This window comes from Corella eumyota, chromosome 4, assembly GCF_963082875.1.
Source record: "Corella eumyota chromosome 4, kaCorEumy4.1, whole genome shotgun sequence".
Taxonomy (NCBI): Eukaryota; Metazoa; Chordata; class Ascidiacea; order Phlebobranchia; family Corellidae; genus Corella; species Corella eumyota.
The window spans coordinates 11,180,377-11,208,331 of NC_137493.1; the positions used below are offsets into that span (position 1 = coordinate 11,180,377).

General features: G+C 25.4%; 4 protein-coding genes across 5 annotated transcripts; all 4 read right to left on the reverse strand.

The window, feature by feature from the left end:
- Nucleotides 1–3,056: 3,056 nt before the first annotated feature.
- Nucleotides 3,057–7,547, reverse strand: LOC145751164 (uncharacterized). The gene is made up of 14 exons (XM_082567262.1): nucleotides 7,410–7,547; nucleotides 7,082–7,174; nucleotides 6,795–6,977; nucleotides 6,612–6,729; nucleotides 6,344–6,448; nucleotides 5,878–5,969; nucleotides 5,689–5,766; nucleotides 5,537–5,594; nucleotides 5,270–5,374; nucleotides 4,997–5,067; nucleotides 4,774–4,851; nucleotides 4,432–4,617; nucleotides 4,207–4,262; nucleotides 3,057–4,045 (listed from the first exon to the last, which is right to left on the reverse strand). Exons 2-14 carry the CDS (start codon nucleotides 7,092–7,094, stop codon nucleotides 4,025–4,027), a joined length of 1,164 nt encoding a protein of 387 aa, XP_082423388.1. The 5' UTR covers nucleotides 7,095–7,174; nucleotides 7,410–7,547; the 3' UTR covers nucleotides 3,057–4,024.
- A 480-nt stretch (nucleotides 7,548–8,027) lies between these two features.
- On the reverse strand, nucleotides 8,028–9,767 carry LOC145751166 (uncharacterized). Its single transcript, XM_082567267.1, has 6 exons — nucleotides 9,686–9,767; nucleotides 9,357–9,498; nucleotides 9,189–9,293; nucleotides 8,971–9,062; nucleotides 8,783–8,863; nucleotides 8,028–8,168 (listed from the first exon to the last, which is right to left on the reverse strand). The coding sequence occupies exons 1-6, from the start codon at nucleotides 9,714–9,716 to the stop codon at nucleotides 8,149–8,151; spliced, it is 471 nt and encodes a 156-aa protein (XP_082423393.1). The 5' UTR covers nucleotides 9,717–9,767; the 3' UTR covers nucleotides 8,028–8,148.
- A 3,317-nt stretch (nucleotides 9,768–13,084) lies between these two features.
- Nucleotides 13,085–18,179, reverse strand: LOC145751163 (uncharacterized). The gene is made up of 14 exons (XM_082567261.1): nucleotides 17,445–18,179; nucleotides 17,117–17,209; nucleotides 16,830–17,012; nucleotides 16,647–16,764; nucleotides 16,379–16,483; nucleotides 15,952–16,043; nucleotides 15,760–15,837; nucleotides 15,608–15,665; nucleotides 15,339–15,443; nucleotides 15,064–15,134; nucleotides 14,838–14,918; nucleotides 14,506–14,691; nucleotides 14,281–14,336; nucleotides 13,085–14,119 (listed from the first exon to the last, which is right to left on the reverse strand). The coding sequence occupies exons 2-14, from the start codon at nucleotides 17,127–17,129 to the stop codon at nucleotides 14,099–14,101; spliced, it is 1,167 nt and encodes a 388-aa protein (XP_082423387.1). The 5' UTR covers nucleotides 17,130–17,209; nucleotides 17,445–18,179; the 3' UTR covers nucleotides 13,085–14,098.
- Nucleotides 18,180–20,130: 1,951 nt separating this feature from the next.
- LOC145751160 (uncharacterized) lies at nucleotides 20,131–27,377 on the reverse strand. Of its 2 annotated transcripts, XM_082567257.1 has the most exons (20): nucleotides 26,685–27,377; nucleotides 26,283–26,453; nucleotides 25,687–25,858; nucleotides 25,231–25,338; nucleotides 25,070–25,149; nucleotides 24,787–24,894; nucleotides 24,372–24,443; nucleotides 24,174–24,230; nucleotides 23,671–23,813; nucleotides 23,289–23,456; nucleotides 23,093–23,180; nucleotides 22,850–22,975; nucleotides 22,579–22,632; nucleotides 22,340–22,411; nucleotides 22,159–22,268; nucleotides 21,604–21,910; nucleotides 21,355–21,428; nucleotides 20,971–21,156; nucleotides 20,688–20,770; nucleotides 20,131–20,562 (listed from the first exon to the last, which is right to left on the reverse strand). In XM_082567257.1, the coding sequence occupies exons 1-16, from the start codon at nucleotides 26,689–26,691 to the stop codon at nucleotides 21,764–21,766; spliced, it is 1,683 nt and encodes a 560-aa protein (XP_082423383.1). In that variant the 5' UTR covers nucleotides 26,692–27,377; the 3' UTR covers nucleotides 20,131–20,562; nucleotides 20,688–20,770; nucleotides 20,971–21,156; nucleotides 21,355–21,428; nucleotides 21,604–21,763. The 2 variants fall into 2 exon arrangements, with proteins under 2 accessions (XP_082423383.1, XP_082423381.1); XM_082567255.1 differs by having other exon boundaries at nucleotides 21,355–21,910.
- Nucleotides 27,378–27,955: the final 578 nt, after the last annotated feature.

The following is a 27,955-nucleotide window of genomic DNA, read 5'->3' on the forward strand; positions in this document are numbered from 1 at the left end:
AACTAGAAGATTGGAGTAGAAGTTAAAATTTTTGTGTTCACTGGAGCGAAACTCATTGGTGCGTTGATTGGTCACGTGATCAATATACAACAAGTTTGTAAAAAAAAAAATTTTTAACTTATTGTTTTGGAGCATTTCTTTTCTTAGCAAAATATTAAAATAAGTTAAAGAAAAATTAATTATCGTTAATTGGTCACGTGACTAAAAAAACGTTAATTAGTCACGTTACCAATTAACATTAAATAATTTTTTTAACTATTTTTTATGAGATCCAGTACGAACTAATGATATCATTACCATTTAACGTTGATTGGTCAAGTGACCAATTACTTCTGCTTGAGTGAGCACGAATTTTAATAAAGGGTAATGTCGATTTGTAGACCTACAACCAGGGCTAGTAAAATAGTCAACGAATACATTTATAAAAGTACATTGGCTGTTGTGACGTCATACTTGAAAATTAAATAAATAAAAACAACTTTAGTTGAAGGACATCACCCGGATTTAAACTTGAGGTTTTGGCTCAGTAGTTTGATACCTTACCACAAAGCAATGGGGGTTGCAATTACAAGGCCTCAAATTTTCGTATACATTTGACAGTGTGTACAAAAAATTTTAAAATTTTAAATAATTTGTATTGCCTTGTATGGATTTAAACCATTAACTCTCCAACTACCAGTGTGTTGTCCAACGATCTAACAATTAAGTTGATCAACTTACACAATAATAATAGTACACTGTTTGCCGTGACGTCATATTTGTAAATTTCAAGAATAAAATTAATTTTAATATTACTCGGAATCGAATTTGGGATTTTAGACTGGTAGTCCGAGACTTTCTCACATAGCTATCGAGACTGTTTACCGATAGCTATTGCATCTACACTAAACAGCATGCACAAAGAATTAAAAAATATATATACAATAATAATGTTTTAAAATAGGCTGAATTATAAATAAGTTTGATAGATTGCATAACTCATATTTTTGTGCAGAAACCGCCTCAGCAAAGGGTTTCTACTTTAGATCGCATCCCTGAACATACCTAAAATGGCGATGTAGGCTAATTATCCCAAATACAAAATATTAAATTATCCCAAAATACAAAAATGCGTTTCGTATAAATACATATACTTTGTGTTATAAAAAATGACACAATATTGGTAAAAGTGTTGCAACTTTTTTATATATTAAAAATTTCAGTAATATTTTTAAAATATGTTCGTTGGTCTATGTGGATATTTAAGTTTCTAGTGGATGTCAGTAAATAAAGCATAAGTATATGTGCGTAATACATGTGTCCCACAGCGATATTTTTTAATACGATACACTTAGCAAAATTTTGAACACTGCCAAAGCCAAAAGGTAATTAAAAGCATTTTTTTAAATACATGTAACTTGATTTCATATTACCCTGTTATTGGTATGTATTTTCTTTTATATTAATCACGTGCACAATCAAGTAACAATTGCACTTGTCATTTATACACGTATTTAACAATATCTTATTCAAATAGAATCAAAGTTAAACATACATATAATATCGAAAATAACCAATGGAAATAGGTATCTGTTATAAGAACAAGCTATACTAATTTACCCAATAAAGTTAACTGTAAAAACAGTGGCAACGCTTTACAAAAAGATAAGATAAGTTCCAAAAGATAAGAGATGTAAGTAACGCCCCAGAGCTAATGATAGGGCCGAAAGCGCGCACAAAGTTCGCTACAATATTTTGCATAGAAACAAATCATATCCAGTGCACGTTTTACGGCTTTTTTAAATAAGTTCAAGCCTTTGTCAGCACCACATTACTTTGGGTAAACAAGATATATTATAAAGCATTTACTACAAAAAAAAGCAAACCTTTTTGCATTTTTTAAATTTTTTTACGCTAATAAAATTTGGTTTGAATTTAAAAAGGAACCCCAAGCTATTCGTTTTTTAATTTGTTTAAGATAAACATGTACATTATCACGATCCGGAAATTACCCATAAAATATTTTATATTTTTGATTTTTTTATTACTTTTGTTGTTTATATAATGTAACTTTAATATTCACGGTTAGTATGGTGTTGTAATATATAAGATTTAAATCAATTCACTTATATCATTTTTAAATAATTACACAAATAACCAGTTCAAACTTGAAACTAGCAAACTCATTTACGAATGAAGTAAACAAAAGCGCTGAAAAAAAAACAAGTAATAACAACAGTGTATCGTTGCGACTTCATTTTCTTAAAATTACTGTTTGGAAAAATGAATTCCTTTGCATTCATTTTTTTATAAAAATACTTTCCATAAATAAATTGAATTTGATTACCTCCTTATGTTAATAAAAGCCTCAGCATATATATTTTGTTTTTTATAAGCTAATAATATTGAAAAATATTTAAATAAAATGTTGCATATAAATATACACATTCAAAAAGTAATAAGCAACTCTTTGCCAGAAACTAATCTGTGTAGAATGATGACGTCACCTTTGTTTTAGACTGCACCGCTGCCCGAAGAAAAGTACGGCGACTTAATCAAGTAGTTAAAGACTGTTTTTAGTTTAAACCTAGTGTATGTTGTTTATTCAATAATTTAAATACAATAAAAAAATGTTTCTTTGTTAATAAAAAAATAACTGCATCCTACTGCTGTTAATCAATGAATATCGTCTTTATGAAGTTTATGTTTTTTTAAATGTGAGTGAATTTGTAATCAATGGGCATATAGCCCAATAATAAGAATGACACATAAAATCTAGGCATTTCAGAACATAATCTGTTTCAAACCTTAATACATGACAGAAAAGCAAACTAATCGCTAGACGACCATTATTGAATTTTATTTAAATTTAGAGATGCACTTACTAACAGCAAAAGCTGATATAAATAACCAAATTTAGGATTTTAATAAAACTAACATTTTGTGTAATTACTAAATATTGTGTAATGACTAATTAAAGAAAAACACAAACAGCATCATTATATAGCAATTTGCAATAATTGCCTCAGTAATAATTATTTAATATTTATTTACATTACATTATGTTTAATAGAAGCTAATACAACATTTATATTTTTAAATTGTAGGATTTTATTAATGTTTAAGAAGTTGAAAAAAAAATGATATAAGGGTAATATAAAACAAGTACTTGATTACACTAAATGCGCGATACTAAATAAAAACTAACATTACATATTAATAATGACGCATCTGGCCATAAGGCCAGACTAAAACTTTTGATAAGTCTAAACTCTAAAATAGAAATCGCGTAAGCACTAAAAGAGGGAGACTTTTTAGTATGAATAAAAATACTAGTTTATATACCCAAAAAGGCGGGGTAAAAATAATAACAAGGTGGCGTCGGGTAAGTTATACGAGATGTTCTTTTCTTGGTTTGTTCTATTATAATGACGTTTTAGAACCGGCCTAAAGCGATTGGAAGCCTGATTGTTGACATTGTTTTGTGCGTGTAAATTGCAATGTTTATGGCCAGACGGTAAAACGTCGTCGTTTGCCTAAATTTCTTGACGCTCGAACCAACTTTGAAGATGTGTCGGCTCGGCGAACTTGTATGAACTTAACCCAATGGAAAGCGGTTAAAAATTAAGGAAAAACACATTACTTTGAATTATTACCTTTTTAGAAAATAAATTCAAAAATTAAACTTTATACTTTTTTTAAAATATTAAAATTTTACAAAATACCTTAAAATTGACAACTTTAAATTTGCTGCTACTTTTAAACATAAAATTTTCTACGATAAAAAAAAATCAGAAAAACATAACAAAAAAACAGATTAAAAAAAATAAAGAAAATGTTGATGTTATTCAAAATGTTGATAAAAAAGTTTAACATTATACAAATAAAATTTTAAATATTTAAAAGTTACGAAAATTTTACAAATTTAATAAAATATGTAAAATAAATATGTTTACTTAGATTAAAGTAAATAGACATTTTCAAAGAATAAAATTTTTTTTTTAGAAATTTGTTAGGCGTTGCCCATGTTGACTTTAAACAATGATCAAAATTTCTTAAAAGAAACCTAATAAGAAAACACTGATGAGTTAAAATTAAAAAAAAATATTCCTTAAACATAATTATTACTTTTTTTTAAATAATAAATTGCTCTGACATTCTACTTCAGTAGAACTTATATTTATGTTAATAAAGTTATTTAATAATAAACTTTTAGTATCTCCTTACTAATTTTTCTTTTAAAAATATGTCAGCTAGCTCATCTACTTCTGCAGCAGTATAGCCTGAACATCAAGTTGACATTTACATTCAAAATTTAATTTGGGAAATAATTAGCAAAAAAATAATTTATTGTATCTAAATTAGGAAAAGTTATAAATTTCTTTATGGTCTAAATTTCTAAATACTAAAAAGTAAAAAAAAATGAGGTTGTATAATGTATGATATAGTTACCGTTTTTTAACAAAGACTTTAATATATCTAACTTGGCATGATGTTTAGATAAAGTGGTTTGTTTTAAGTTGGGACTACAAAAATCCTTTATTTTACGTGCATCAGCTTTTAATCTAACAGCAAATTCAACAAAACTTGTTTCAAGATAAAACTTTCCGATCACTTTATACAAAATACCATATCCCTCTAAAAAAATAACAATGTTTAAAATAAGTCGTATAACACTAAAAATTTAAAATGGGATATTTTAAATTTTTTTTGAAATTAATTGTTTAACATGTTTTGATATGTCACAAGATAGTTTTATAATAAAAAATTAAAACAGTTAAAAGTGTTATAAACCTGGATCATCGAAATTTAATGATTTAACAGTGGGAATTTGAAGTTGTTGTATTATATCTTTTAACTGTTCAAGTTTTTCTGTTTGAACAAAAAAAGGTCAAAATTTCGAAACTAAAACTTGACCCTACAAACCAACTTAGAAATTTTATTCATTTAATTTTTTTACAACATTGACTATAAAAACCAATACCTTGGCAAAAATACACTAAAACAATAAAATTACCCTTTGGTGACGTATCCCACAAATTCTTTTCATCTAAGAATAGGAACAGATCGAATGCATTTTCAAATTGCCTGGCAAAAAATAGCAATATTTAAAGCAAATATAAATTAAAAGTTGAGTTTAACTATTTTTAAGAAAATATTAATTATTTTTTAAACTAATAAAATAGGTAAACAACGAAATAATAATACATATTTTTTCAAATTTTTAGTGATTTGCAATGATTAAAAAAGAATATTCTTTAAACAGTGACTATATTAAAAACTTAATAACCTGTTTTCAGTACATAAAGAAAAGATTTTATTTAAACTCTTGATATTCTCCTTGCTTAAATTTTCTGATAGGGTCAGTAAAAATGTGCGATAACGTAATACGTATCTTAACGAAATAAAAAATTTAAATGATTTTGACATGTTGTCAAAAGTAATGTCTTAAAAATAAAACAAAAAATTTAAAACAACACAAAATACCAATAAAAGTATTATTATTTTTTATTTAATATCAGGAAAATTAAAACAATTTTTTTTAATTATGGTTTACTCTGTCATTTGAGGTGGATTTAATTTCAAAGCATGTTCTTCCAAATTTTCGACTGTGGCTACAAAAGATATAACAAAAGGTAAAAATCTTTAAAATTCGTTTAGATTTTGTAAACACAGTTTAAAAATGAATAATACAAAAAATAGTTAAACCTGCTAGTTTATCCAATTGACTATTTAAATCATAATTGTTCAGGTTTTGATTTAGTTCCTGAATTAATTCAAATTTATCTGTTAAGAAAACAACACATTAAAAAATTAATTAATCACATATATTTTTAATTTAAGCTGCTATCTGAATATAAAAAAAATAAAATAAAGATTTTTTAACTGCCATATTACCATCCAGACTCATAGGTCTACTTTCCGATTTGTCAGCCCATAATCTGTGGTCATCCATATGCATAAACAATTCAAATGCATCCTTAAACTGTCTATATAGCACAATAATATTAATCCAAACAATAATCTTATTATATGCAAATTTAGTATACAGAATTTTGTGTACAACCTGGTTTAGTGTCCTCATGTTATGCTTATTATAAAAAAAAAAATTTAAAACTTAGTATAATGAAGTTTTAATATGCATAATGCATAACTAAACTTTTTAGATGAGTTTTCCTTATTCTAAAGTACACTAATCACCTATTCTAAAGTATACTAATTTATTTAGTTGCATTTATAAATATGAAAATAGGAATTGGGAATTAAAACTTGGGGTTAAGTTATGTAATGACAAAAGTTTTTATAAAAAATAAGGTAATAAAACATAATTTTATACAATATATTGTCAGCAAAATAAGTATACCCTGTTCCAATATATGGTGCAAATATTTGTTTTAAATTTCTTAACATTTTTTCGCTTTTTTCGTTTGAAATTTTCATTATAAATGTGCGATAATTTATTTCAGATCTAAAAAAAGGAAGATATTTTAAAAAAACTTATACACACAAACAAAATTAGACAAGTGTATATTGAAAGTTGTTATCATAATCTTAAACAATATAATTTTTTATAAATGTTATTTTCATATCTGAGTTACAGTAAACCAAAACAAGCTAACTTTTAACATTACCTAGTTATTCGAGATGGGCCAGGTTGAGAAAGTTGATTTATTGGCTGTAAAGCATTACTTAAATTGCTCAAGAAATTATTTGCCATTTCTTCTAAACTTTGAGTCGTGGAAGTTGGAGCTAATTAATTTATAGTGAGTTTGGTGTTTAGATTAATCCATTTAAATTTTTTTTATAAAATTTACCTGTTGTAGACCTCCAGTTTTCTATTAACTGATACTTTTGTTCTACAACATTATATTGATGGTTTTGAGTAATACTGCTAATAACAAATTCACTGAGATTTAACCCACGTGAACTTCTTGCAAATTCATTCCATAAAGTTTGATCGGAAAACTTACGAATTACTTCGTAGACTTTGTCTTTGTCTAAAATATATTAGTTTTACCAATATTTAAACAATATTCAACAAAAAACTATGATAAATTTTTAAATAAAAAAAGTTTAAACATATTTAATAAACAAAACTTACCTATTTCAACCATGTTAAAATTTAATCCAATTCAGTGTAACTGTGTTTTTTTTTAAATTTAACATTTACACATCAAATATTACAGAAAAATCTCTAAAAAAGTTGTTTAGATTATGTTTATTATATTGATGTTTATTATAGACAAAATTTAGATACTTTATGACAAACTTTAATTTTCTAAGGTAATATTCAACTAAAAATAAACTTTTATATGTTTAAAAAAGTTATTGATAGCATGATATATATACAGTTGATAAAAATGTAAATTCGAATTTAAGATTTCTTACCGTAATACAAAAAACTTAATATTTTGATACATTTCACTAACCTGGCAAAATTCTTTTTCTAGTTGTTAAAGATGACTTTTTTTTGTTACAAAAAATTTCAAGTAATATGTAATATTTAAAATAATCTAAACCAGAATTAAAATTGTGGATTATTTTTACAGGTAATTTAACAGTTTTAAAAACATTATTACATCATGTAGCATGATCATAAGATCATTTAGAAAAACAATTTAATTGATCAACAACACAAATTATTAAAAACTAATTTCAAAGATTAATTCCAAGTTAAAAGCAATTTAATAAAATGCATTTAAATATATTTATGTTTGCACAAAATAAAAATTAATTACATGTTAATTTGAAAAACACAATAGCTTACAGTAGTACAACTTAAAATTGCTATTTTTCAAAACACATGTTAAAATAAGTAGAACCATATTTAAAACAGAAAAATTTACAGATTTTGCTTTATCAAAATTAACAATGCCTACTGCTTACTTTTACCCAGAATGATAAAATATTCAGAAAAAAAAACTCAGCAATTCGTTGTAAGTTTTAGGAAAACATATATTTAATTTAAAAATTTTAAATTCAGTATTTTTAAAAAAAGGGTTCACATTAGAAATTAAGTCATACAAATCATAACAAAAAAAACAGGTTACAATGTTTAAAAACATTTTGTAAAAATAATACAAAATGCTTAAAAACCTTGTTAAAATGTTCAAAGTGAATAACCAAATATTGATTCACTTTTATATTGTCATTAGTTCCTTTACTGCTTTATACATTGGTTCGAATAGCTACAACATAAAAATAAACATTATTTTTGTAAATTAGACAATTTGATAGGTTATAGTTTTGTTTTTAATATTTTTATTTAAAAAAAAATATATTTTATTAAAATGGAAAAAATCTTATCCTTAAAAAAAAGCACATTACAGTCAGTAATTTATTTTCTACAAACAGGGAATGAAATAATGGGTAGCTGTTAGCTAAGAAAAATCGTTTTTTAAAATTAGCGAATCGTTTTTTTTACAAATATAGGCTATAATAAAACACTTATCTATATTTATGTATTTTTTACGAGCTATTTTAAATCGGTTTTAAACTAATTTAATCACATCAACGATTAAATTAGTTTTTTTAAATACATAACACAGCCTTAAAGTAATTAAAAATGAGGCGTTTTTTGTGCAAAAAATTATTTACAATTGTTTAACAATACATAACATTTTAAAAATGCAGCTTAAGGCGTCAAGTGTTATAAAAAACGAAGATTACGACTTGGGCCAAATCATTGCTCTAAAAATGCAACCTAATTTTTAACGAACCGAATTTTAAAGGTTAATTCGTACCCCGACATATGTCTAGCCATATATAATTATACTAATAACAAACAAAAAACAATTCAAACCCATAACAAGTTGATCCAAATCATTTATCACGTCAGGAATATTAAAGGTCTGTATGAGTTCCCTTATTAGTCCAAGTTTTTCTGTTAGAACAATACTATGTTAAAAATAATAATGGAGTTTTATTAAAATTTGTAAAAATCCAAATTTAATGTTTATATTCATGTTTTTAACCAGTTAAAAAAATTACCATCCAGGGACATTGTCCTGCTACCAGATTGACTCGCCCATAAATTATTGTCATCCAGATAAACAAACAACAAAAAAGCATTTTCAAATTGCCTGAGAAAATATTTGTTTTAAATATATTTATTATACTAGATGTTATTATACTTTTATAAATCAAGTTAGTTGGCTTTTGATATTTTTTTTATTCTTAACACTAACAAGTTTTTAGAAAATTCGTACCTGTTTCCAGTGTACGGGGAAAATATTGCTTTCAAATTTGTAAAATTTCCTTCAGTTAATTTTGAAGATAGATTAAGCAGAAATGTCCTATACCTCATTGCAAGCCTTAAGAAAATTAAAACATTAAACTGCATGATAAAAAATGAAAGTTATATTTTAATGTTTTACCTTGTTATTTGAGGCTGTCTATCTTGGGTTTGTTGTATTGGTTGTTGTTGTTCATTGTTTGGATTTGGGTTTAAACTTTCTGGATTATTTACCAAAAAATTATTTGCCAATTGTTCCAGTTTTTCACTTGTGGCAATTCGACCTTTTTATAATAAAGGTAATGATTTAAATATGTGATAACCAACAAAATGGCACCTACTTTTATTTTTAACCAGTATTGTAAATCCAAAAATAATTTAAAACCGTTTTTCAGCCTATTTTACTTGGATTGTTTTAAAAAAAAGAATTTAAATTTAAAATTTTGTTGTTTTATTTAAATAAAAACTAACCAGTTGCAGATCTCGAGTCGGCTTGTAACATTAGTCAACTAGAAGATTGGAGTAGAAGTTAAAATTTTTGTGTTCACTGGAGCGAAACTCATTGGTGCGTTGATTGGTCACGTGATCAATATACAACAAGTTTGTAAAAAATATACAAGTTTGTAAAAAAAAAAATTTTTAACTTATTGTTTTGGAGCATTTTTTTCTTAGAAAAATATTAAAATAAGTTAAAGAAAAATTAATTATCGTTAATTGGTCACGTGACTAAAAAACGTTAATTAGTCACGTTACCAATTAACATTAATTAATTTTTTTAACTATTTTTTATGAGATCCAGTACGAACTAATAATATCATTACCATTTAACGTTGATTGGTCAAGTGACCAATTACTTCTGCTTGAGTGAGCACGAATTTTAATAAAAGGTAATGTCGATTTGTAGACCTACAACCAGGGCTAGTAAAATAGTCAACGAATACATTTATAAAAGTACATTGGCTGTTGTGACGTCATACTTGAAAATTAAATAAATAAAAACAACTTCAGTTGAAAGACATTACCCGGATTTAAACTTGAGGTTTTGGATCAGTAGTTTGATACCTTACCACAAAATGGGGGTTGCAATTACAAGGCCTCAAATTTTCGTATACATTTAACAGTGTGTACAAAAAATTTTAAAATTTTAAATAATATGTATTGCCTTGTATGGATTTAAACTATCAACTCTCCAACTACCAGTGTGTTGTCCAACGATCTAACAATTAAGTTGATCAACTTACACAATAATAATAATAGTACACTGTTTGCCGTGACGTCATATTTGTAAATTTCATGAATAAAATTAATTTTAATATTACTCGGAATCGAACTTGGGATTTTAGACTGGTAGTCCGAGACTTTCTCACATAGCTATCGAGACTGTTTACCGATAGCTATTGCATCTACACTAAACAGCATGCACAAAGAATTAAAAAATATATATACAATAATAATGTTTTAAAATAGGCTGAATTATAAATAAGTTTGATAGATTGTATAACTCTTATTTTTGTGCAGAAATCGCCTCAGCAAAGGTTTTCTACTTAAGATCGCATCACCGAACATACCCAAAATGGCGATGTAGGCTAAGTATTTCAAATACAAAATATAAAAACGATGTTACTTTTGTTTATTAAATATGTTCGTGAATTTTTTTTTGAATGTAAGTAAGGGAAATGCGTTTCTTATAAATACAATTAATATTGGTAAAAGTGTCTCAACTTTATTAGATATTAAAAATTTCAAAAATATTTTAAAAATATGTTCGTTGGTCTATGCGGATATTTAAGTTTCTAGTGGATGTCAGTAAATAAAGCACAAGTATATGTGTGTAATACATGTGTCCCAAAGCGATATTTTTGAATACGATACACTTAGCAAAATTTTAAACCACTGCCAAAGCCAAAGGGTAATTAAAAGCATTTTTTAAATACATGTAACTTGATATCATATTACCCTGTTATTGTTATGTATTTTCTTTTATATTAATCACGCGCACACAATTAACAATTGTACTTGTCATTTATACACGTATTTAACAATATTTTATTCAAATAGAATCAAAGTTAAACATACATATAATATCGAAAATAACCAATGGAAATAGGTATCTGTTATAAGAACAAGCTATACTAATTTACCCAATAAAGTTAACTGTAAAAACAGTGGCAACGCTTTACAAAAAGATAAGATAAGTTCCAAAAGATAAGAGATGTAAGTAACGCCCCAGAGCTAATGATAGGGCCGAAAGCGCGCACAAAGTTCGCTACAATATTTTGCATAGAAACAAATCATATCCAGTGCACGTTTTACGGCTTTTTTAAATAAGTTCAAGCCTTTGTCAGCACCACATTACTTTGGGTAAACAAGATATATTATAAAGCATTTACTACAAAAAAAAGCAAACCTTTTTGCATTTTTTAAATTTTTTTACGCTAATAAAATTTGGTTTGAATTTAAAAAGGAACCCCAAGCTATTCGTTTTTTAATTTGTTTAAGATAAACATGTACATTGTCACGATCCGGAAATTACCCATAAAATATTTTATATTTTTGATTTTTTTATTACTTTTGTTGTTTATATAATGTAACTTTAATATTCACGGTTAGTATGGTGTTGTAATATATAAGATTTAAATCAATTCACTTATATCATTTTTAAATAATTACACAAATAACCAGTTCAAACTTGAAACTAGCAAACTCATTTACGAATGAAGTAAACAAAAGCGCTGAAAAAAAAACAAGTAATAACAACAGTGTATCGTTGCGACTTCATTTTCTTAAAATTACTGTTTGGAAAAATGAATTTTTTTTTTTTTTTTTTTTTTTTTGTATATATCTTTATCCTCGATGTGGGAAAGTCGAATGCGCGACTTAAACATAGAGTAACAACAGTTACTCCGACCCAGTCTCGAGTTGCCTGTGGCAGTTTGGGATATTATAGATTATAATTGCCCGATAATTATACTGCTGATCAAGTGCTGGCTCAGCAGGAGCTCATACCGTTTATAGCGCTTTACTCAAGGGCGCTACAGCATGAGAACAGTGGGGATTGAACCCACGACCTCATGTGTTGTGTAGTAAGTGTTCTTACCACTACACCACGCTGCCGATATACTACTATTTTTTTCCTTTGCATTCATTTTTTTTATAAAAATACTTTCCATAAATAAATTGAATTTGATTACCTCCTTATGTTAATAAAAGCCTCAGCATATATATTTTGTTTTTTATAAGCTAATAATATTGAAAAATATTTAAATAAAATGTATATAAATATACACATTCAAAAAGTAATAAGCAACCCTGTGCCGGAAACTAATCTGTGTAGAATGATGACGTCACCTTTGTTTTAGACTGCACCGCTGCCCGAAGAAAAGTACGGCGACTTAATCAAGTAGTTAAAGACTGTTTTTAGTTTAAACCTAGTGTATGTTGTTTATTTAATAATTTAAATACAATAAAAAAATGTTTCTTTGTTAATAAAAAAATAACTGCATCCTACTGCTGTTAATCAATGAATATCGTCTTTATGAACTTTATGTTTTTTTAAATGTGAGTGAATTTGTAATCAATGGGCATATAGCCCAATAATAAGAATGACACATAAAATCTAGGCATTTCAGAACATAATCTGTTTCAAACCTTAATACATGACAGAAAAGCAAACTAATCGCTAGACGACCATTATTGAATTTTATTTAAATTTAGAGATGCACTTACTAACAGCAAAAGCTGATATAAATAACCAAATTTAGGATTTTAATAAAACTAACATTTTGTGTAATTACTAAATATTGTGTAATTACTCTTTAAAGAAAAACACAAACAACATCATTATATAGCAATTTGCAATAATTGCCTCAGTAATATTTATTTAATATTTATTTACATTACATTATGTTTAATAGAAGCTAATACAACATTTATATTTTTAAATTGTAGGATTTTATTAATGTTTAAGAAGTTGAAAAAAAAATGATATAAGGGTAATATAAAACAAGTACTTGATTACACTAAATGCGCGATACTAAATAAAAACTAACATTACATATTAATAATGACGCATCTGGCCATAAGGCCAGACTAAAACTTTTGATAAGTCTAAACTCTAAAATAGAAATCGCGTAAGCACTAAAAGAGGGAGACTTTTTAGTATGAATAAAAATACTAGTTTATATACCCAAAAAGGCGGGGTAAAAATAATAACAAGGTGGCGTCGGGTAAGTTATACGAGATGTTCTTTTCTTGGTTTGTTCTATTATAATGACGTTTTAGAACCGGCCTAAAGCGATTGGAAGCCTGATTGTTGACATTGTTTTGTGCGTGTAAATTGCAATGTTTATGGCCAGACGGTAAAACGTCGTCGTTTGCCTAAATTTCTTGACGCTCGAACCAACTTTGAAGACGTGTCGGCTCGGCGAACTTGTATGAACTTAACCCAATGGAAAGCGGTTAAAAATTAAGGAAAAACACATTACTTTGAATTATTACCTTTTTAGAAAATAAATTCAAAAATTAAACTTTATACTTTTTTTAAAATATTAAAATTTTACAAAATACCTTAAAATTGACAACTTTAAATTTGCTGCTACTTTTAAACATAAAATTTTCTACGATAAAAAAAAATCAGAAAAACATAACAAAAAAACAGATTAAAAAAAATAAAGAAAATGTTGATGTTATTCAAAATGTTGATAAAAAAGTTTAACATTATACAAATAAAATTTTAAATATTTAAAAGTTACGAAAATTTTACAAATTTAATAAAATATGTAAAATAAATATGTTTACTTAGATTAAAGTAAATAGACATTTTCAAAGAATAAATTTTTTTTTAGAAATTTGTTAGGCGTTGCCCATGTTGACTTTAAACAATGATCAAAATTTCTTAAAAGAAACCTAATAAGAAAACACTGATGAGTTAAAATTAAAAAAAAATATTCCTTAAACATAATTATTACTTTTTTTTAAATAATAAATTGCTCTGACATTCTATTTCAGTAGAACTTATATTTATGTTAATAAAGTTATTTAATAATAAACTTTTAGTATCTCCTTACTAATTTTTCTTTTAAAAATATGTCAGCTAGCTCATCTACTTCTGCAGCAGTATAGCCTGAACATCAAGTTGACATTTACATTCAAAATTTAATTTGGGAAATAATTAGCAAAAAAATAATTTATTGTATCTAAATTAGGAAAAGTTATAAATTTCTTTATGGTCTAAATTTCTAAATACTAAAAAGTAAAAAAAAATGAGGTTGTATAATGTATGATATAGTTACCGTTTTTTAACAAAGACTTTAATATATCTAACTTGACATGATATGTAGCTAAACCGGTTCGTTCGTTATCGTGTTCGCAAAAATCAGATACTTTATATGCATCAACATGTATTCTATTAGCAAATTCAGCAAAACTTAAGTTATCGGAAAACTTTCTGATCACTTTATTCAAAATACCATATCCCTCTAAAAAATATAACAATGTTTAAAATAAGTCGCATGACACCAATGTGGAATATATTAGTATTTTCAGTAATTAATCGTTTAACATGTTTTGATATGTCACAAGATAGTTTTAATACAAAATTAATACAGTTAAAAGTGTTATAAACCTGGATCATGGAAATTTAATGATTTAACAGTAGAAGGAATTTGAAGTTGTAGTATTATATCTTTAAACTGTCCAAGTTTTTCTGTTTGAACAACAAAAGGTCAAATTTTCGAAACTGAAACTTGACCCTACAAACCAACTTAGAAATTTTATTCATTTAACTTTTTTACAACATTGACTATAAAAACCAATACCATGGAGAAAATACACTTAAACAATAAAATTACCCTTTGGTGACGTATCCCACAAATCCTTTTTATCTAAGAATAGGAACAGATCAAATGCATTTTCAAATTGCCTGGAAAAAAAAGCAATATTTAAAGCAAATATAAATTAAAAGTTGAGTTTAACTATTTTTAAGAAAATATTAATTATTTTTTAAACTAATAAAATAGGTAAACAACGAAATAATAATACATATTTTTTTCTCAAAATTTTAGTAATTTGCAATGATTAAAAAAGAATATTCTTTAAACAGTGACTATATTAAAAACTTAATAACCTGTTTTCAGTACAAAAAGAAAAGATTTTATTTAAACTCTTGATATTCTCCTTGCTTAAATTTTCTGATAGGGTCAGTAAAAATGTGCGATAACGTAATACATATCTTAACGAAAAAAATAATTTAACTGATTTTGACATGTTATTAAAAGTAATGTCTTAAAAATAAAACAAAAAATTTAAAATTACACAAAATACCAATAAAAGTATTATTATTTTTTATTTAATATCAGGAAAATTAAAACAATTTTTTTTTAAATTATGGTTTACTCTGTCATTTGAGGTGGATTTAATTTCAAAGCATGTTCTTTCAAATTTTCGACTGTGGCTACAAGTGATGTAACAAAAGGTAAAAATCTTTAAAATTCGTTTAGATTTTATAAACACAATTTAAAAATAAATAATACAAAAAATAGTAAAACCTGCGAGTTTATCCAATTGACTATTTAAATCAGAATTGTTCAGGTTTTGATTTAGTTCCTGAATTAATTCTAATTTTTCTGTTAAGAAAAAAACACATTAAAAAATCAATAAATCACATATTTTTTTAATTTAAGCTGCTATCTAACTATAAAAAAAGAAATAAAATAAAGATTTTTTAACTATCATATTACCATCAAGACTCATAGGTCTACTTTCCGATTTGCTAGCCCATAATCTGTGGTCATCCATATGCATAAACAATTCAAATGCATCCGTAAACTGTCTATATAGCACAATAATATTAATCCAAACAATAATCTTATTATATGCAAATTTAGTATACAGAATTTTGTGTACAACCTGGTTTAGTGTCCTCATGTTATGCTTATTATAAAAAAAAAATTTAAACTAAACTTTTTAGATGAGTTTTCCTTATTCTAAAGTACACTAATCACCTATTCTAAAGTACACTAATTTATTTAGTTGCATTTATAAATATAAAAATAGGAATTGGGAATTAAAACTTGGGGTTAAGTTATGTAATGACAAAAGTTTTTATAAAAAATAAGGTAATAAAACATAATTTTATACAATATATTGTCAGCAAAATAAGTATACCCTGTTCCAATATATGGTGCAAATATTTGTTTTAAATTTCTTAACATTTTTTCGCTTTTTTCGTTTGAAATTTTCATTATAAATGTGCGATAATTTATTTCAGATCTAAAAAAAGGAAGATATTTAAAAAAAACTTATACACACAAACAAAATTAGACAAGTGTATATTGAAAGTTGTTATCATAATCTTAAACAATATAATTTTTTATAAATGTTATTTTCATATCTGAGTTACAGTAAACCAAAACAAGCTAACTTTTAACATTACCTAGTTATTCGAGATGGGCCAGGTTGAGAAAGTTGATTTATTGGCTGTAAAGCATTACTTAAATTGCTCAAGAAATTATTTGCCATTTCTTCTAAACTTTGAGTCGTGGAAGTTGGAGCTAATTAATTTATAGTGAGTTTGGTGTTTAGATTAATCCATTTAAATTTTTTTTATAAAATTTACCTGTTGTAGACCTCCAGTTTTCTATTAACTGATACTTTTGTTCTACAACATTATATTGATGGTTTTGAGTAATACTGCTAATAACAAATTCACTGAGATTTAACCCACGTGAACTTCTTGCAAATTCATTCCATAAAGTTTGATCGGAAAACTTACGAATTACTTCGTAGACTTTGTCTTTGTCTAAAATATATTAGTTTTACCAATATTTAAACAATATTCAACAAAAAACTATGATAAATTTTTAAATAAAAAAAGTTTAAACATATTTAATAAACAAAACTTACCTATTTCAACCATGTTAAAATTTAATCCAATTCAGTGTAACTGTGTTTTTTTTTAAATTTAACATTTACACATCAAATATTACAGAAAAATCTCTAAAAAAGTTGTTTAGATTATGTTTATTATATTGATGTTTATTATAGACAAAATTTAGATACTTTATGACAAACTTTAATTTTCTAAGGTAATATTCAACTAAAAATAAACTTTTATATGTTTAAAAAAGTTATTGATAGCATGATATATATACAGTTGATAAAAATGTAAATTCGAATTTAAGATTTCTTACCGTAATACAAAAAACTTAATATTTTGATACATTTCACTAACCTGGCAAAATTCTTTTTCTAGTTGTTAAAGATGACTTTTTTTTGTTACAAAAAATTTCAAGTAATATGTAATATTTAAAATAATCTAAACCAGAATTAAAATTGTGGATTATTTTTACAGGTAATTTAACAGTTTTAAAAACATTATTACATCATGTAGCATGATCATAAGATCATTTAGAAAAACAATTTAATTGATCAACAACACAAATTATTAAAAACTAATTTCAAAGATTAATTCCAAGTTAAAAGCAATTTAATAAAATGCATTTAAATATATTTATGTTTGCACAAAATAAAAATTAATTACATGTTAATTTGAAAAACACAATAGCTTACAGTAGTACAACTTAAAATTGCTATTTTTCAAAACACATGTTAAAATAAGTAGAACCATATTTAAAACAGAAAAATTTACAGATTTTGCTTTATCAAAATTAACAATGCCTACTGCTTACTTTTACCCAGAATGATAAAATATTCAGAAAAAAAAACTCAGCAATTCGTTGTAAGTTTTAGGAAAACATATATTTAATTTAAAAATTTTAAATTCAGTATTTTTAAAAAAAGGGTTCACATTAGAAATTAAGTCATACAAATCATAACAAAAAAAACAGGTTACAATGTTTAAAAACATTTTGTAAAAATAATACAAAATGCTTAAAAACCTTGTTAAAATGTTCAAAGTGAATAACCAAATATTGATTCACTTTTATATTGTCATTAGTTCCTTTACTGCTTTATACATTGGTTCGAATAGCTACAACATAAAAATAAACATTATTTTTGTAAATTAGACAATTTGATAGGTTATAATTTTTTTTTAATACTTTTATTTAAAAAAAAAATAACTTATTAATATGGAAAAAATCTTATCCTCAAAAATGTAATTATTTAGCACATTACAGTCAGTAATTTATTTTCTACATACAGGGAATGAAATAATGGGTAGCTGTTAGCTAAAAAAAAATCGATTTTTAAAATTAGCAAATCGTTTTTTTTACAAATATAGGCTATAATAAAACACTTATCTATATTTATGTATTTTTTACGAGCTATTTTAAATCGGTTTTAAACTAATTTAATTACATCAACGATTAAATTAGTTTTTTTAAATACATAACACAGCCTTAAAGTAATTAAAAATGAGGCGTTTTTTGTGCAAAAAATTATTTACAATTGTTTAACAATACATAACATTTTAAAAATGCAGCTTAAGGCGTCAAGTGTTATAAAAAACGAAGATTACGACTTGGGCCAAATCATTGCTCTAAAAATGCAACCTAATTTTTAGCGAACCGAATTTTAAAGGTTAATTCGTACCCCGACATATGTCTAGCCATATATAATTATACTAATAACAAACAAAAAACAATTCAAACCCATAACAAGTTGATCCAAATCATTTATTACTTCAGGAATATTAAAGGTCTGTATGAGTTCCTTTATTAGTCCAAGTTTTTCTGTTAGAAAAGAACCATGTTAAAAATAATATAGAGTTTTGTTAAAATTAGTGAAAATCCAAATTTAATGTTTATATTCATGTTTTTATTCAGTTAAAAAAAATTACCTTCCAGAGACATTGTCCCGCTACCAGATTGACTCGCCCATAAATTATTGTCATCCAAATAAACAAACAACAAAAAAGCATTTTCAAATTGCCTGAGAAAATATTTGTTTTAAATATATTTATTATACTAGAAGTTATTATACTTTTATAAATCAAGTTATTATACTTTTATAAATCAAGGCTTTTGATTTTTTCTTATTCTTAACACTAACAAGTTTTAAGAAAATTCGTACCTGTTTTCAGTGTACGGGGAAAATATTGCTTTCAAATTTGTAAAATTTCCTTCAGTTAATTTTGAAGATAGATTAAGCAGAAATGCCCTATACCTTATTTCATACCTTAAAAAAATTAAAACATTAAACTGCATAATAAAAAATAAAGCTAATTAATAATGTATATAAATTAAAGTAATATTTTAATGTTTAACCTTGTTATTTGAGGCTGTCTATCTTGGGTTTGTTGTATTGGTTGTTGTTGTTCATTGTTTGGATTTGGGTTTAAACTTTCTGGATTATCTACCAAAAAATTATTTGCCAATTGTTCCAGTCTTTCACTTGTGGCAGTTCGACCTTTTTATAATAAAGGTAATGATTTAAATATGTGATAACCAACAAAATGGCACCTACTTCTAATTTTAACCAGTATTGTAAATCCAAAAATAATTTAAAACCGTTTTTTCAGCCTATTTTACTTGGATTGTTTTAAAAAAAAATTAAATTTAAAATTTTGTTGTTTTGATTTAAATAAAAACTAACCAGTTGCAGATCTCCATCTTTCTATTAACTGATACTTCTGTTCCTCAGAATTATGTTGATGATTTTGGGTAATATTGCTGATAACATATTCACTGAGATTTAAACCACGAGAGCTTCTTGCAAATTCATTCCATAAAGTTTGATCGGAAAATCTACGAATTACTTCATAGATTTTGTCTTTTGCAAAGGAATCTTTAAAAAAAATTTAAAAAAAAAAGTTTTATTAATTTAATATCCGCCAGCTTAAACAAAGCATTCAGAACTGTATTTTAAGGTTTCATTCTTGGATTGTAATATGGTTATAAAAACTAAAATGATTTTTATTAAAAAAGAGTACTAATTTAATAACTTACCTCGTTCTGGCATGTTTTAAATTTAATTCAAGTTACTTTATACAAAAATATATAAGGAAATTAAAAAGTTTAACCTAGACAAAAAAAACAATATATGATTACATTATTAATACAGAATTACGATATTAAATTAGTAATAAAAATATTAAAAAAATGGTTAATAAAAGCTGAAGATGTTACAAAAAATAGTGCATTCAAATTAAATTACAATTTTTAATAGTAAAAGTGTAAAGAACAAATAATAATTCGTAAAATTATTTTAAATTATAAAATTAAAATTGGTTTAAATAAAAATTTGCATAAAAATTAATAAAAAATATCCGTCAAATGTAGCTAAGAAAAATTATAAAAGAAACATTAACACTACTAATTTAATTAATCCTAATATTTAAACAAAATTTGAGAATTTTGTGCAAAAATTCCTGTTTCTTTTGTTGAAACCTAATAAAAAAAATGTTTACTGTATTTTAAAACATATTTTCTTGAAAAAAAATCTAAATTTTAAAGGTTAATAAACAAATTATAACTATTTACAAATTAAAATATTTTTTTAATAATAAGCTTACAATATCTTGGCATTCTTAAAGATGGTTGCCAGTAAGAAAGTTCTCAGCTAGCTGTTCAAGTTCTGGTACAGTATGACTTGAATCTATTAATATTAAAAATGCAACAGTTATTTTTGTTAATAAAAAATGAATTTTTTGCTAACACAAAAACAAACCCCATGTAAGGCACATATTTTCAATATAAGACATAAAAATATTTTTTTTTTGTATTAGGCTTCGTTATTACAACTTATATTGTAATTGTGTATAAAAATATTTAAATTCCTAAAAAACGAATTATTACTGTTATCGATCCATGCTTTTGTCATTAGAAAACTTTCTTTCTTCAAAAGAATTGGGACAATCAGCACAAATGGTGTTTATTTTTAGTGTTTATTTTAATGTAATCCAAATTCACTTCTTGCAAACTCTTTCCATTCAGCTTCAGAGTTAAACTTGTGAATTACTACATATATTCTATCACTGTCTCCTACAGAAAAAAAAAGTTTTAAAATGCATAACATAGATTAAGTTAAAAACCCAACTCCTAAAGAAGTTTGACACTTAGACACCTACAACTTTTTTTTCAAAATTTATATTTTTAGCAGGGCAATATAGCCAACTATAAAACTATCACAATATAAAATCAATAAATATTAAACAGTAAAATATATTTAGTTTTACTTACCAGGCATGATTTTTGTTGATTTGTTGTTGTTTTAAAAATTTACAACTATTTTTTTAAATAAAGTATAAATGTATCTAAAAGAAAATGTAAAAGATTATGTCTTATAAAAAACTTTTGATAAAACAATAATAAAAATAATGAATTTTGATAATATAATATTTTAAAAATTACTAAATACATCCAGTATTGTACATTATCAAATTTAATAAAATGTTATTAAAATCAATTTTAAAATAAAAACAAACACACCATTCAAAGAAATTCAATGTTAAAAAAAACATTTTGAAGATTTGATTTTAACGTAAAATCAATAAAACAAACCAAATTTAAAGTTCCTAATAAACATACAAAATTTTTCATAACAAAAAGTTTTTTAAACTGTTTGAAGCCCAAATTTGTTTTAACATTTTTAAACATCAGTTGTCTTTTTGGGCAATCCAGGAAATAAATAAAGACACTTATTTAAATAGCTAGTAGATTCAACCATTTGTTTACACTCATGAGATTTAAATCGTTGGGGTGTGTTTGAAGTTCTTTGTGATACCACACGTCTAGCCTGAAAATATTAAAGTATTTTGTTACAAGGTAAACCATGTAAGGTCATATAATTTTACAGCAAAGCATTAATTAACGACATTACCCTTTAGGCAACAAAAATCCTTTGCTTACTATTTAAAATAATAACAAAAACAATATAACAAGTAAAAAACATTATGCAATATTTATATTTATTATTAAAAATTTATTTATATTTAATATTAAAAAATTCTAAAAAATGTATAAATCTACATATAAATTGCTAACCTCAGTAATCATATCATGTACATGCATTTTTTTCGCTTCACGCTGAAAAATATTTGCAACAGCGTTTAGAAACCAAGAACCATGATTTTGATCTCGAAAGGAAACATTTCCTGGGTTTAAAAAAAGTTGTATTACATTTGCTCGACGTTAATGTCTGTTAACAATAACCAACAAAACAAACCTTTCAAGGTTGAATGCACAATCAAAAGATCAGATTTCGAACACATTATTTTCATTGCTTCATCTGTCATATCTAAATGTAAAAAATAAAATAGCAAAATATTTTTTAATTTATTCATAATGTGCTTAACTTTTTAACTCAATATCATTAATAACAAGTGTAAATACAAGCACTTGTTTGCATTTTTGTTTCTATATAGCGGAAAAAAAATAAAACAATTGTAAGTATAAGGGATTTACCTGAGCTTCGTGAGTTGTCTGTTATATCATGCGAAACGCCTTTGTCTCCTTCATCTACAACAAATATTTTTATAAGTTCATTGACTTTTTCTTATACAAAACTTTTTTTGTATAAGACTTAGTTTGATTAAAAGATATAATCTTTTTGTTTAGTAGGTATTTAATAAGCCAAAACCAAACAATTTAAAAAAAGAAAAAAAAAGTCGACATATATTAAAAATTAAGATGTTGTTTAATAGAAATACAAAATATTGATTATTTAAAAACTCACCTCCACGACAACATTGAAAAAACAAAAGTTTTGGCTTGTTTTGCAAATGAACTGCATGATTATTGTAAAACAACTTAATCACAAGTTCGGTTTGTATAATTTTGCTATCCCTGCCCACAATATAACCTAGAAATCGCCAAAAAAAAATAAATATAAAACTATTTCTTTAGGTTTTTAGGTATTAAAATGACATAGTAAATTTTGTTAGCTATGCGTCCATGTAGTCAGCCTAATTTAACTTACCTTCAGAACCGTGACTCATAAGAATAGCAACTGCATAGTCATAATGTAATTCTGACTTGGTGAAATCACGCAATATTGCATACATCTCCTATTTTAAAAAATATATAAAGATACCATAAATAAATGTATGAGTAACTAACCATAAAAAAATTTTATTGAAATTAGTAAAGTTAATAAAATAAAAAATTTTTGTTACCTTTGCTGTTTTGTCTTCCTCGATTAGAACTTCACAATCCATTCCAAGCCATAATTCTTTCATTAATTCAACATCGCGGTCTGACTTTGTTCTTTCAGACTTTGTGTCCTGGAAGTTGTTGTTTAAAATCAGCACTCTTCCTTTTGGACTACTTTTAATGTCATATATCTTGAAAATATTTAAATTTTTTAAAATAAAACTAGACAATTATTGTTTTTAAATTAAATTGCAATATAAAAATTTAAGTTATTAAAAATCTAAGAGATTTTAGCTATAAAAAATTACTAATACTAGCTGAAAAAAAATGCCAAAAATAATTTGGCAATATTTTAGGTGTTTACTAAATTAAGTTCACATTATATAAACATTATAAATCTCCTACTGATTCATCATTTAAATGATTATTAAATATTGTGGCATCCGGGCATGGTTGAACAACAATGTCACCCTCACAAATTGTGTCATCAGGAATTGTTTTTGAAGTTTCTTGATAGCTGTTTTTTTCTACAGACTGTACTCTTTCAGCTAAGTATAAAAAAAAATTCTTTCAAAATAAATTTAAAATATATTTGTTGCTTTGTCGATAAAGCAACAAATATATTTTAAATTTACACAAAGTCTAAAGAACAAAAAAGATTTTTTGCTTATCATAAATAATGTCAAATGCAAGACAAAGTTTTATTAGCACAATAAATCTTAAGTTTTAAAACTGTAGCATTATTTATAACAGCAATATACCAAAATACTATTAAACTTTAATAATAAGTAATACTATAAACATAATTCCATTTAGTTATAAAGTTATTAACAATATTTAAAATTTTCAAATTGTAGTTTTTTAAAGGCCATAATTACTTAAAGGTAGCAAAAAACTACCAAGCATACCGGGTAAATCTTCTTTATGCGTATCAACCTCTTCTCCTGATACTGGTTGTATTTGGTCTAAAATTTAAAAAAAACAAATAAACAAGTTTTTTTCGGCTCTTGTATCAACAACTTCATAGCAATTTGAATAATAATTACTTTCCATTTAACATAGTAAGCGCGTTTAAAAGGTTTTGAAAAACAACAAATGTTATTAACCTTCATAAACATGTCGTTCAGTTTGTTGGGATATAAGTCTTTCTGCTGACGTTGTCATTGGAGTGGTAACGTCTATATATTTTAAAATAATAGTTTAGTTTATCATAAAGATAGTGTGAAATTACTTTAAAATAATTTTACACAATCAAGATTGGCAAGTGAGCGAGACAACAACAAAAAAAAACAGATTTAATTTGTGGTTGAATACTTTTAACAAAATCTTTTAACAAATATGTTACAATAACAAAAAACAAACCATTATACAAAAGAAATGTAGAAAACAATTTAACAGAATACCTTAGCATTGTTAATTTTTGAATAAAATTTCAACAGTTTTAAATGTTGTAATAAATTAAAAATTAAAACCAGTTTATCCAAATATATAAAGAGGCTGTAAAATTTAGTTAATAATTACCTTCATTTTCTACTGTTTGAAAGTATGGTCTACCGAACTCGTTAGCTATTTGAACTAGATCATCTCGGCCAACTGATGCCAACAGTTCTTTATACACAACTAATTTTTCTAAACAAAATCAACACCGTAAAATTTAAATTTTTACTAAATAAACATTTAAAAAAAGAACTGTTGTTTTGTTTTAATAGCATAAAACCACAAAATTATCATACAAGCACAGAAAGAAAAAAACTAAATTATTTTAAATAATTTAATTAAAAAGATTAGCAAAGAATTGAAAAACCTTTTATAGAGTTAACAATTCCATCCCAAAGTTTTTTATCCTCGATATGGAATATAAGATCATGTGCACTTTTAAATTCCCTTAAAATTATTGGTAGAGATTATTTTAAATAGTTCTTGAACATTGAACAGGTAACAATAAAGTTTAAATCAATAACTTACCTGTTATCCAGCTTATAAGAATATAAAGTGAGGATTGTTGAAAATTGAGCAGAATTTAATTTACTGGAAGTATTCGACAGCATAATTCTATACTGCATATAACTTGGACTAAAATACAAATTTTTAATTTTTTTATAAATAAGAAAATATTTATTTTTAATATAGGCAGCATATTAAGTTAAAAGTAGTATGTATCAATTAACTTAACCAACAAAGTTACTATTTATTCTTTGTTTTATACTGAATCAGGTGTACTTTACAGAACAAAACGAAATAATTATCACATTTTAAAAACTATAATAACTTACTAATAATAAACATTTTAATGAACTAAATAAGTATAGGATTTAGGCATAGTTATAAAAACTGTAAAAGTAGTAAGAAATGTAGCAAAGTTCAAAAAAATAAAAGTTTATTTAAAAACTGTAAGTTTTACAGATAAGCTATTATATTTACCCATTGTTAGGTTGTTGTGGGTTTTGCACAACATTAGGTGCAGGGGATTCTTGTTGAGCAATAACAGTGTTGGTAGTATCATTATCATTATCGATGTTTGATTCTTGCCGCTTTTTGTCCTTAAGAAATATATTTGCCTTTAAAAGCAAATTATTGCATGTTCCATCTCTGCCTGGTATATAAATATAATGTAAATTAACTATTACGTCAATACAATACCAAATTATAATTATTGTAGTAAACTTAATATTGCTTGTGTAGGACAATTCATTGTACTATTATGGCACAGGACTACATTGAACTATGACTCTTTACTGTATTTTTTTATATATAATCTATCATAATTATTGATGTGGAGAGGTCGACTGCCCGGCCTAAACATAGAGTAACATTAGCTACCTCAACCCAGTCTCAAGTTGCATTTAGCAGTTTAAGATATTATGGATTACAATTGCACTTTATCAGATGTTTTTACTGTTCACAGTGCATTACTCAAGTGCGCGACTTAATGAAAACAGCGGGATTGAACCCACACCTCATGTAGGGTAGAAAAGGTTCTTACCACTACTAATTGTAAGTTTTATCCATTAACTAACCATTAATTGTTTTCCAATAATTGATTAATTGATATTTCTGTTCTTCTCCCGTTTGATAGTTTTGTTCAATTTCATTTATTCTATATGGTGTGATACCCATATATTCTCTTGCGAACTCTTTCCACATTGCCATAGTAGGAAACATATGAATGATTTTATAAGGAGAAATATCTAGAAAATTTAAACAATGCTCACAAAACTGACAACTAAGCAATACGACTAATAGAAGTGGCTGATCTAAATTTTGGTAGGAAATCCTCAAAACACAAAATACAGTTTAGTTAAACTACTGAAAAAACAGTTTTTAAAACCTTTCATGTTAATTGTATTGTTGTTGATTGTTAAAAATGAATATGGTATTAAAGTAAGTAGTTAAAACAACAAAATTTTTAGTTACCTTACCTGGCATGATTAAATTTTAAGTCCAATTTAATTTGCAAGTTACAAAAATGTTTGGGCTAAAAAAGAAATAATAAAACATAAAATTTTTAAGACAAAAGCAACATTCAAATATACAAATATTAAAACATGTTTGGTTAACAATTTTCCGCAATAGGTCAAACTATTTCCACAAGTTATTACAAATTAATTCTAACTAGTACACAATGTCACTCAAGGAACTTGAGGTAAATGTACATATTCAACAATATAAAATAGCAAGATAGTTCCTCTTTTACAACCTAAGTTAAGGGTAAGGTAATTTAGTAAACCTTTAGTAGCAACCTCTGTCTATTTGTGGTCATAATTAACAAAGAATTTACGTATAAATTATGTAAACTGCTAATTTAGCCTTTACTTTAATAGGATTTCTTTAAGCAACACAAATTGGTCTCAACCTCTTCCAGACAGACATAACACACTACAGCTTTAAATAACCTTCTAATTAACAGATAAGCGTTGTGTATAATATATTGGTCAATTCCTATTTATATGCAAAGCAGACATGGGTACTATAGAACAAATTTATTACAACATAAAGTGTAATACTTTTTGACCAAATAATCATTTTTATAAAAAAAAATCCCTAAATTTCCCCTTTTTTAAAAAAATAGAGGAACAGAAACTAATTTACGTCATGGAGGGGACAGACGAACACAGACAGGCAGACAGGTAAAACAGGAACCTTTTACGTCACACACAAACTAGATCCCTTTTTCTTTCAAGTTGTTATCACTTTATTACACCTGTGCATTTTTAACAAAATTAAATCGAACGTTTAACTTTGTATTAGTTTAACGTAGTGCAAATCTTAAACAAACGCACGCTAGCATTATATGCATTTCTTTTAATAAAAACAAATATGGGGCTTTCCCTTGAAAACAAGCACCAACTTTGGGAGAAAGACATTTTCTATTTATATTTTCCACGCATCAATAAAAACATAGAAATCTTACCTAACAAATAATTAGATTTTGTTAGTTTCCCTTGATAAAAGTTACAAAAATGTACAATTAACAACACAATTGTGCGGTGAAAACCATTATATTACTAAATTAATTATGTAAAGTTATTTCGGCTGACAAAAAAGAAAAAAAATATTTGTTAGTTTTACTGTTCTAATTTGTTAATTTTTTAGGGTATATTAATTAAAAATATAATAAATAATAAACGTGTTATTTGAAAATTTCATTGCTTATACATTACTTAAAAAATTAAAGGCATCTTATAAAAAA

Coding starts and splice junctions, on each gene's coding strand:
- LOC145751166 (XM_082567267.1), bottom strand. CDS start 9,716: ATGTTACAAGCCGACTCGAGATCTGCAACTG. Junction 8,864..8,970: donor CAGGACAATGTCCCTGGATG/GTAATTTTTTTA, acceptor TTGTTCTAACAG/AAAAACTTGGACTAATAAGG. Junction 8,169..8,782: donor TTTGGATCAACTTGTTATGG/GTTTGAATTGTT, acceptor TTTATGTTGTAG/CTATTCGAACCAATGTATAA.
- LOC145751163 (XM_082567261.1), bottom strand. Junction 15,444..15,607: donor AATCCACCTCAAATGACAGA/GTAAACCATAAT, acceptor TTTTTCGTTAAG/ATATGTATTACGTTATCGCA. Junction 14,692..14,837: donor ATTAAATTTCCATGATCCAG/GTTTATAACACT, acceptor TATATTTTTTAG/AGGGATATGGTATTTTGAAT.
- LOC145751164 (XM_082567262.1), bottom strand. Junction 5,375..5,536: donor AATCCACCTCAAATGACAGA/GTAAACCATAAT, acceptor TATTTCGTTAAG/ATACGTATTACGTTATCGCA. Junction 4,618..4,773: donor ATTAAATTTCGATGATCCAG/GTTTATAACACT, acceptor TTATTTTTTTAG/AGGGATATGGTATTTTGTAT.
- LOC145751160 (XM_082567257.1), bottom strand. Junction 22,633..22,849: donor TTTTCAATGTTGTCGTGGAG/GTGAGTTTTTAA, acceptor TATTTGTTGTAG/ATGAAGGAGACAAAGGCGTT. Junction 22,269..22,339: donor TGTGCATTCAACCTTGAAAG/GTTTGTTTTGTT, acceptor TTTTAAACCCAG/GAAATGTTTCCTTTCGAGAT.